At 48.8% G+C, this 9,970-nt stretch overlaps 1 protein-coding gene across 1 annotated transcript; it reads right to left on the bottom strand.

Moving 5' to 3' along the window:
* Nucleotides 1-1,184: 1,184 nt before the first annotated feature.
* On the bottom strand, nucleotides 1,185-9,363 carry CLPS (colipase). The gene is made up of 4 exons (XM_057700411.1): nucleotides 9,076-9,363; nucleotides 3,203-3,634; nucleotides 1,840-1,962; nucleotides 1,185-1,396 (listed from the first exon to the last, which is right to left on the bottom strand). The coding sequence occupies exons 2-4, from the start codon at nucleotides 3,284-3,286 to the stop codon at nucleotides 1,280-1,282; spliced, it is 324 nt and encodes a 107-aa protein (XP_057556394.1). The 5' UTR covers nucleotides 3,287-3,634; nucleotides 9,076-9,363; the 3' UTR covers nucleotides 1,185-1,279.
* Nucleotides 9,364-9,970: the final 607 nt, after the last annotated feature.

Here is a 9,970-nt window from a genome sequence, read left to right as displayed (position 1 = left end):
GGTAATGAGAACTGCAGGTCTGCCAGTACCCAAACAAATGCCAGCTCTTCCATCTCTAGACTTCTTCATACCTGAGACATATTGGGTTGGCCAAAAAATTCATTCAGGGTTTTGTTCGTTGGGTTGGCCAAAACGAACTTTTGCCCCCTTTGTTTAAGCCATAATTACTTGGGTTTTTTTTTGTTTTTGTTACTTACAACTGAATCTGGTCTTAACTCATAAACCTAATGGTTACTCTAAGGATTCATTATCCCAGAACTACAGAATCCTGGGGCTGGTAGAGCATCTCAGTTTCATTTAGTTCACTCTCCCCCATTTATGTGAATCTCCTCCCCAGCATCCCCACCAAGGGGTCAGTGACCCTCCACTTGCACATCTCAGCAACTGGCACCTCAGGACTGTCTAAGGAAACCCAGGTTTGATGGCTCCGGGGGGGGAATACAATTTTTATATTAAGTGAAAACTAAATTCCTTACAATTCTACCCATCTGTCTTAGTATGAATAATTGGGAAAGAACAGAGAATTGTAGAAAGGATGGGGGTGGAGTTGGATGCGTTTAGTGGCAACTTTTTCTAATTACCTGACATCGGGCAAGTGACTTAGCTCTCTGATCCTTAGTTTCTTTTATCTATAAAGTAGAGACAACGAATTCCCAAGGTCGTTGTGAGAATTTGCTAGCATAGAGTAAGCCTATAGCAATTGTTAGTGGTCTGACCCCTTAGCACACAGATTGTGTCAGCTAGCTGTCACAGCTGAGAGTTTGACCCAGAAAAGAGGTGAGAGCCCAGGAGAGGAGACTGGTAAGTTTCGATGCAGGGCAAAGAATATGGGCCATGATGACTCCCCACTAGAGACTGTGTGTATGTGTGTGCGCTCGCGCGCTGCGCGCCTGCCTGAGAAATTGAGGGGCAAGGAGGGCCTCCCAGGGAGCTGTGATTGCTCCTTAGATATGGAGGTGTTCCCAACCTGGCTGGGCCTGTTTCACAACATTGCCTCCAGTCTGTCAGCCTCATCCTGCCTGGCTCCAGACCCATTTCTCCTTTTCAGAGGACACCTGCCCTGACGGGGCAAAGAGCTTGATGTAACATCAAGAAAGACACTGACTCGGCAAGAACATCCAGGAGCCTGGGGAAGGATTGCAAGACGGGCTTTAATTGCCAAAAATCCAATTAGAAGACGGAGGTGCCGGTGGAGGGGGTGGCCAGCCAGGGAGAGGTGGCGGAGGAGGAGCTTCCTGTGGCGCGCCAGCCTGGGTGAGCGCTCTCACTCTCTGCAGCGTCAAATATCCAGGCACAAGCCAAAGTTGGTGTTGGTGATGGAGCCCACGATGCTCTTGTCCGCCTCACAGGTCAGACCCCGCTCACAGGGACACTTGTAGTAAACCCCGTAGAGCGTCTGCAGAGACACGGAGCCATGGAGTCTCAGGCTGCGGGGGCCACTTTGGGCATCCACCTGCCCCTGCCTGACTCTTCGGTCTTTTCAGATGGCGCTTCTCCTGACCGCCTCCCCAGGGGGCGCTGTGGGCCTGGAGGACCTGGGTTCTGGTCTCCACTCTGGCTCACTTGCTCTTGCTAGCTTGATCTCTCTGGGGAGCCTCTATTTACCCACCCATGAAATAGGGATAACAGAGCGTTGCCCCACCCGTCTCACTGGTCAGTTGTGAGGGTCAAGAGGTGATGGGATGGGAAAGGGCTTTGAAGCCCGCCGACCTCCCTCTCTTCATCGCCTCAATATTCAGTACCCAGACTGACCCTCCTCCCTGATCCCACCCCCAAGCCTCGAGGACCCTCCCCCTCTGAGCTGGCCTCCCGCCACAACCCCCCACCCCCGGCACTCACAAAGGCGGAGCACTCGCTGTTCTCGCTGGCCTTGGGCGCGCAGCGGGCCAGGCTCAGGCCGGTATCACGGTGGCAGCAGTTGCTCTTGCACTGGGCGCTGTTCAGGCAGAGCTCGCCCTCGTCCTGCCCGGGGCAGCCGGTCAGCCCAGGCCCCCCTCCCTTTGATCCCTTCTCCACCCAGACCCCTACTTCACCACCCACTACTGCTGGCAGGGCCTCCCCCAGTGGGGGGCATGTGTGAAGGAATCCGGCCCCTGGGGCTGGTGGCTTCTCTGCCCATCCTGACCCCCCACCCACCCATCTGAGAAGCAGGCAGTACGGTGCCAGAGAAGCAGCCCTGGGAAGGGGACAGGACATCTGGGTGTCCCAGGGCAAGCCACTGTCCCACCCTCTGCCTCAGAGCCCCCATCTGGAATGGCCACATGTGACCCCCCCAAACAGGGTCTCCAAACCTCTCTGGGTCCCCCAATCCTTCAAGGAGACTGTGAAAATTGAGGACCACCCAGAAAACTCTCTCCCTCACCCCACAGACTCTCACAAATAATCTCAGGGGGACCCCGGACCCTCTGAGTCCATGCATGGCCCTGAGTTAAGAACCTGTGAACTAAGTTCTTAATCCAAATGGTTTTCCCAGTTGTGGCCTTGGTGGAGAGGCAGTATGGGCAGTGGTGAGAGCCTGGCTCTGGAGCACGCCAGCCTGTGTGCCAATCCCTGCTCAAGACTTTCCAGCTGTGTGACCTCAGGCAGGTGACTGAACCTTCCTCTATGTCAGCTTTCCATTTGAAAACAGGGTTGATCATAACAGTACCTATCTCACGTGGCTCTTATGAGGACTAAATAAGTAAGTATTCCTGAGGCATTTAGAGTCGGTCTAGGTCAGAAGCCAGAATCACTGGGGAAGCTTTTTAAACTACTGGACCTTCTGAGCCAGGGTTTCCAGGGCAGGAGCCCAAATCTCTGGATTTTTTTTTTTTTTTTTTGGAGGGGGGAGGGGAGGTGCTGTGCCGCTTGGCTTGCAGGATCTTAGTTCTCTGACCAGGGATTGAACCCACGCCCTCGGCAGTGAAAGCACAGAGTGCTAACCACTGGACCGCCAGGGAATTCCACTCTGAATTTTTATAAAGTTCCTTCAGCCAGGTTGAACTACTGCTCTGAGCACGCTTCCTGTTGATCAGCCTTCTATGGGGCCCCTGAGGAAGGGGTGCGGGACAGGGAATAGGCAGTAAAGGAAGAGACGTCTTACCTCCCAGCCCTCGGGCAGCCCACATGGGGACAACTTGACCCACCCAGAGGTCAAGATCCAAGCTTAAAAAAAATTCCCACCTGTGGGTTCAGATAACTCTTGCCCTGAAGACCCTCTTACCAGGTTGATAATGAGTCCTCGGGGGTCAGGGACCGCATAGGCTACCGCGAGGGCGAGAAGCAGTAGGGCAAGGACCTTCTCCATGATGAGTGGGCACAGCTGGTGTAGGTGGTGGCCAGCGGGTCAGGTCAGGTGGCAAAAGACAGAGCCAGAAGGGGTAGTGGGGCTATAAAAGGGACCTTGTCCACATGTGACCCAGCTTCCCAGTCCCACAGGGCCTGCCGTGGGCAAAGGCCCAGCTGTGGCCAGTCAGCTGGGGTGGGTCCTGATAAGGTAGCTGGATGCCGCCTGACACCAGGTGCCTTTTGTGTGTGTATGTCAGGGGCGGGGGTGATGTGGCGGCATGGTTAAGAGGGGACTGGGACACTTACCTGTACAAGTTATTAGCTGGGCAAGTGATCTCTTCTGAATCTTAGGCTCCTTATCTGTCAACTGATAAGAGTTGTGAGGGCTAAGTGAATTAACACATTATAGACGTCACAGATGTAGCCCGGAACAGGGCCCTGCGTGTGAGCAGTACATGTTAGCCACCATTATTGCTGTTGTTCACCTCTGGTGCCCTGAACTCCGTGGCAGGGCTAGGACTCGGGTGAGGAAAGGGAGACGCCTAGGGTGTGAGCACCTCCTTCAGTTCTGCATCCTAGACACCTCTCTTGCCTCACCCCAGTCTGGGCCCTGCTTTTGACCCCACCCAGACCAAGGCATCTGGCAGTATCAGGCTCACGTGAGGAGGGGTCCCAGTCTCCCCACCCTCAGCCTTCCCAGGCCCCCTTGGGGGTTTTCAGGCAGGCCCAGGCCTCTGGGACTTACCAGCTCTGTGACCCCTGGCCAGGGGGTGTGTGTTCTCTCTCTGGGTGTACTGCCCTTCCACCCTCCCACCAGAGGGTGCCTGCAGGAGTGATTTAGGGCCCTAAGGAGGTCCTTCTCCAACGACTCTCTCCCACTTCCCTTCTACTTCACTCAACATCTGCAATTCCAGCATTAAAGACTTACCCCTTTAGTTAAGGCTTCCACTCACCCTGTGCCCTACCCAAGGCCACATGTGAGCATGACCAGTTGGTCGTGCTGGCTGAGGATGAGCAGGCCTCGTGAGCCTCTGCTGGCCCGGCCTGAAGGCTGGGAAGGGCCCAGCTGCCTGAGTATGCTCAGGTGTGGGACCAGAGCAGCCTTCCCTGGAGGTCAGGTCATTGCAGCAAAGTACCCCTTCACCATCCCAGGAGGTAGAAGATGGCCCCGCTGGGGAGGCCCCAGACTAGGTTGCCTTTATCCTGGCTTCAAAACTCACCACAACTAACTACATGACCTTGGACAAGTTATTTAAATTTGTAATCTCTGTGAGCCTCAGTTTTCTTATCAAGGCAAAGAGACTGATGGCTCTTAGTAAGGTCAGGATTGAATAAGACCGCGTATGTGAAACCCCATGGAAGTGCCTGGCACATAGGTGCTCGGCCCGTGTAGCCACCCCCTGCCACTCTCCCTTACAGCACTGAAGGTGGAGTGGAGAGGAGCAACTGGAGGAACCAGCCAGGAGACACTCAAAATGAGAGAAACCCACCCAATTCCAGAGACATGGAAATACCATTGGTTAAAGGAACACTATCTTCTCTTATTGTTATGGAAGTCAGTGTTTAAAGCCAGTTTTCCCCATGAGCTCATCCTGGCCCCTCCTTCTCTCCCCACCCCCGCCGTTCCCTTCTCACAAGTCAAGACTAGGAGGCCCGGGAAGGAACTGGAACTGAGGAGCTGTTTCTATCTGTGATTGAAGCTATGAAAATGCATCAGTCCTAGTATAGCCAGCGGGTCACAGCCACCTTCCCCAGAGGAGAAAGAATGGAGAATTTTCCATTACAAACGAAGAATATAGCAAAGAGAACTTTGGCAGTATTTGTGCTTCCTAAATGGAAGCAAGAAATAGTTAAGGACTTTTTGTACCAAAACCTCATATGGTCTAACCACCCTTTGTCCAATCTGAGTGTTTTGCTTTGGGTTTTCCCCCCAAAAGAGAACTGATTTCTGGTTCCCACATGCAATCATATGGGTTTATCTCATAGGCATAATGTTGAATGAGAAAAGCTATAGACAAAAGAACACAGACTGTGTGATTCCATGTATATGAAGTTCAAGAAGAGGCAAAACTAACATACGGTAGTAAAAGTCTTCAGGGTTTAACCCTGGGAGGAATATTGACTGGGAGAGGGCAGGAGGGAGGGAGCATTCTGGAGTGTTGGAGTTGTTCTAAATCTTGATCCGGGATATTGGTAACACATGTAAAAATCCATCTGGCCATGCACTTAAGGTTTTAGTATTTTACTGTATGTAATGTAGATACTGCACCTCAATTAAAAAACAAACAGGGACTTCCCTGGCGGTCCAGTGGTTAAGGTTCCGTGCTTCCACTGCGGGGGAGAATGGGTTCAATCCCTGCTCGGGGAACTAAGATCCCACATGCTGCGTGGTGCAGCCAAAACAAACAAACAAACAAATAAAGAAGGTGCAAAATTCTCCCTGGTCAAGTCCTACCACCTGGGATGGTGGGGGATGGGTGGTGTCGTGCCTTCTGGTCATTGGGGTTGGGGCACAGTGGCTGTAGACACACAGATGTGGCAAACTCCTCTTGGGTGTCACCCAGTCTATGTTCTCCAAGAGCCACCCCAGACACAAAAGGGCAGGCCTCTGGCAGCCACGTTAGTAAAGGAGCCTGTCTTTGCTCCCCACCACTGGACTGACTAGACAAGGAATGGACATCTGACCCAAGGCCCTCTCCTTGGGTGTAAGCTTGTACCCAACAGCTCGCCTTCAAGCTGATCTGAAACATGGAACTAGTGAAGCCCAGAAAGGCAGTTTTCTGATGTGCTGATGAAGACATGGAGAAAGCTGGTCTGCAGAGGGGAGGAAGAATGGATTTGCCGTTTGGGAAGAAGCAGCAGCAGCCGTGCCCTGACTTCCTGATGGATTTCCAAGTCCTGGTTCCACATGTGTATGCACACACACACCCTTCCATGGCTGCTGCAACCTGCCCCTATGAGACCTGAAACTCCCTTATAATAGATTGCCTCTGCTTAAGCCACAAACACAGACATCTCAATTCTGAGATGGCGCTCACAGCTCTAGATTAAGGTCAGATGTGCTGCAACCCTGGAGTCAGTGCCAGGAGCAGACAGGGAACCCAGTCATGATTCAAATTCCCCATCGAGAGACTCAGGTTGACTTAGTTTGTGTGCTCCAGTCCCCTACCCATCATCTGCACTGGGCAGAACCCTGAGGGGGCTGGAAAGAGGAGGGGTAGTTCTCCAAACAGAGAGTGGGTTTTTGTTACCAAAGAAAGGGGAAGGATTCTGGGCAAACAAGAACAATAGATATCCCTTTCCATTCCACTCGTGGCTGCCTAGCTCATAGATAAGCTTTCTTCCCCAAGAAGCAGACTCAAGTTAAAATTGGGATGTGCAATAATTTTAACTTTTTTTTAAAGCTCTTTATTGGAATATTATTGCTTTACACTCTTGTACCAGTTTTTGAGGTACACCAAAGTGAATCAGCTGTACCTATACATACATCCCCATATCCCCTTCCTCCAGCGACTCCCTCCCACCCTCCCTGTCCTGGCCCTCTAAGGCATCACCTATCATCGAGTTGAACTCCCTTTGTTATACAGCAACTTCCCACTAGCTATCTATTTTACAGTTGGCAGAGTATATATGTCTATGCTACTCTCTCACTTCGTCCCAGCTTCCCCTTTGCCCCCCGCCCTCCAACTCCTTGTCCTCCAGTCCATTCTCTGCATCTGCATCCTTATCCTTGACCTGTCACTGGGTTCATCAGTACCATTTTTTTTTTTTTTTTTTTAGTTTCTGTATATATGAGTTAGCACACAATATTTGTTTTTCTCTTTCTGGCTTACTTCACTCTGTATGACAGATGCTAGGTCCATCCACCTCATTACATATAGCTCCATTTCATTCCTTTTTATGACTGAGTAATATTCCATTGTATGTATGTACCACATCTTCTTTATCCATTCATCTGTTGATGGGCATTTAGGTTGCTTCCATGTCCTGGCTATTGTAAATAGTGCTGCAGTGAACACTATGGTACATGTTTCTTTTTGGATTATGGTTTTCTCTGGGTATATGCCCAGTAGTGGGATTTCTAGATTATATGGTAGTTCTATTTTTAGTTTTTGAAGGCACCTCCAAACTGTTTTCCATAGTGGCTGTACCAACTTACATTCCCACCAACAGTGCAGGAGAGTTCCCTTTTCTCCACACCCTCTCCAGCATTTGTTGTTTCCAGATTTTGTGATGATGGCCATTCTGACCAGTGTGAGGTGTTAACTTTTAAATTGACATTGACCATCCAGTCTCCATTTTATTTAGGTGAGGGTAGGAAATGAGACATTTAGTGACTTTCAGGTTATCAGTTTTTTTTAAATTCAATATTCAGCCTCTAGGTTTTCCCTCACCACCCCATTCTCCTCATCAAGATTGGATCAAGTGTGGAGTGAAGCTTATGTGGCTTCAGGAATAAGGGGAAGGGTTCTTTCTGATCCTCTGGGCTGCTGTGAAGATGTCCTTTGTCCCACCTCATCCTTCTGGTCCTGCTGAAATTTGTGCTCTGTTCTCTTAGCATGGCCCCTCTCTTTGCTGGTCAATAAACACATGAACACTTTTCTTCCCATCACAACTATCCTCTGAAAAAAGCTAGGGAGATGGCCCAATGTGTCATCAGTCATTACTCCAGTGCTAAGTCCAAGATGTCTGTGTGATGTCACCTCTCTTTTAGTTTGATCACAATCACATCTCAATATTTTGCAGCTTAGGGGCTAAATATTAAAGTTAGCCATCATCAAAGAAGAAAGATGAGAGAGCTAGTAGGGTATATATTATATACATGACACATCAAGAATGAAAATCTGGGTAGAAACTAAAGCCCTCCTCTTTTTTTTTCTTAATTTTTGGCTGTACCTCGTGACATGTGGGATCTTAGTTCCCTGACCAGGGATAGAACCCATGCTCCCTGCAGTGGAAGGGTGGAGTCTTAACTACTGGACCATCAGGGAAGTCCCTAGAGTCCTCCTTTCTGCAGGTGCCACCTGACTGTAGACAGTGCTTATGACTTTCATCCTCCACCCCCATCCTGTTCCTTTTGCTCTCAGCCAGCATCTCTGCTAATTAGGGTTCTTTACTCTATACAGTGACCCAGACCTTCTAGCCCTGAGATATCTGGGCCCTTGGTGGGCCGGCCCCCTAAAGCCTTCATTAAGTTGTTTCTTCCCTCCATTAATTTTTTTAAAAATTTTATTTATTTTTTTATTATTTTTTGGGGGGTACACCAAGTTCAATCATCTGTTTTTATACATATCCATTAATTTTTTATACTGGACATGGCAGTGACAGGAGGCAGCCCAGGCATTTCCTGAGTTAACTACACATACTTCTCTGTTTCCTCTGTGTATCAGCACCTTCTCTCCCCTGGATAGTCATGATTTGGCACCCTACCAACATGAGTAAACCACCCCCCCCTTTAAAAAATTAAAGTATAATTGACACAGTAAAATTCACCCTTTATAGTATATAGTTCTGTGAGTTTTGACAAATGCGTATATCATGGAACCACCACCCCAACCAAGATACAGAACACTACCATAACCCTAAGAAATTCCCTTGGATGGTTCCTTTATAATCAACCCCACCACCAGATCCTGGCAACCACAAATCTGTTTTATTTTCCTATAGTTTTGCCTTTTCCATATGTAATATAGATGAAATCACACAGTATTTATATATTTCTCTTGGGGGGTGGTGTCTGGCTTCTTTTACTTAACATAACACCTTTGAGATTCAGGCATGTTGTTGCTGGTTTCAGTAGTTACTTACTTTTTATTGCTGAATAGTAGTCCATTGTCTGGAAGTAGTCCCTTATCAGTGTGTTTATCCATTTCCCACCTGAAAGACATTTGGGTTATTTCTGAAAAGTTTTGGGCAGTTATGGATAAAGCTGCCACACACATTCATGTACAGGTTTTGTGTGTGTGCGAACACAAGTTTTCGTTTCTCTGAGACAAATACCCAGGAGTGAGAAGGCTGAGTCTCCTGGCAAATGTTTGTTTCAATTCCTAAGAGATGTCAAATTGCTTTCCAAAGTGGCTGAACCAATATGCATTCCCACCAGCAATATATAAAAGTTCCAACTGCTCCATATCCTTGCTAATACCTGACATTGTCAGTTTTGGGGGGGTTTGTTTTTTAATTGCACCTTTCTAACAGGTGTGTAACGGTATGTTGTGGTTTAATTTGCATTTGCCCACTGACTAATAATGCTGAGCAGTTTTTCATCTGCTTAATTGCTATCCATATATCTTTGATGAAGTACTTGTTTGAATCTTTTGCCCAATCTTTAATTGAGCTGTTTGTTTTCTTATTATTGAGTTTTGAGAGTTATAGGTGTCATACCAGGAGCTCAAAAGTTTGTTGATATTGTTGGGAGCCAGTAGTGACTGACTGCATTGGCTTTGTTGGAAGATTCATCCACAGTCTCCATCTGTCACACCACGGACACCTCGTTAGGGGTCTGTGAGCCAGTGCATGGTGGGATTGGGGTAGGGGTGCTGAGGAAGGAGGCTGGCTAGCATTCATAGAGTCAGTCATCCTGTCCAACCCATGTTAAAAGCTTCTGCAGTAGCAGGCCTCTGGAGTACATTCTCATCGAACCCAAATACTCTCTGGTTTTGCTCCTTTTCTGAAGGCTCCCTTTCCCCAAACTTTTACCTTA

This window comes from Hippopotamus amphibius, chromosome 11 (genome assembly GCF_030028045.1).
Source record: "Hippopotamus amphibius kiboko isolate mHipAmp2 chromosome 11, mHipAmp2.hap2, whole genome shotgun sequence".
NCBI classification, from domain to species: Eukaryota; Metazoa; Chordata; class Mammalia; order Artiodactyla; family Hippopotamidae; genus Hippopotamus; species Hippopotamus amphibius.
This window is presented reverse-complemented; position numbering and strand designations above follow the sequence as displayed.

Coding starts and splice junctions, on each gene's coding strand:
- CLPS (XM_057700411.1), bottom strand. CDS start 3,286: ATGGAGAAGGTCCTTGCCCTACTGCTTCTCGCCCTCGCGGTAGCCTAT. Junction 1,963..3,202: donor GAGGACTCATTATCAACCTG/GTAAGAGGGTCT, acceptor TGCCCCGGGCAG/GACGAGGGCGAGCTCTGCCT. Junction 1,397..1,839: donor ACAGCGAGTGCTCCGCCTTT/GTGAGTGCCGGG, acceptor GTGTCTCTGCAG/ACGCTCTACGGGGTTTACTA.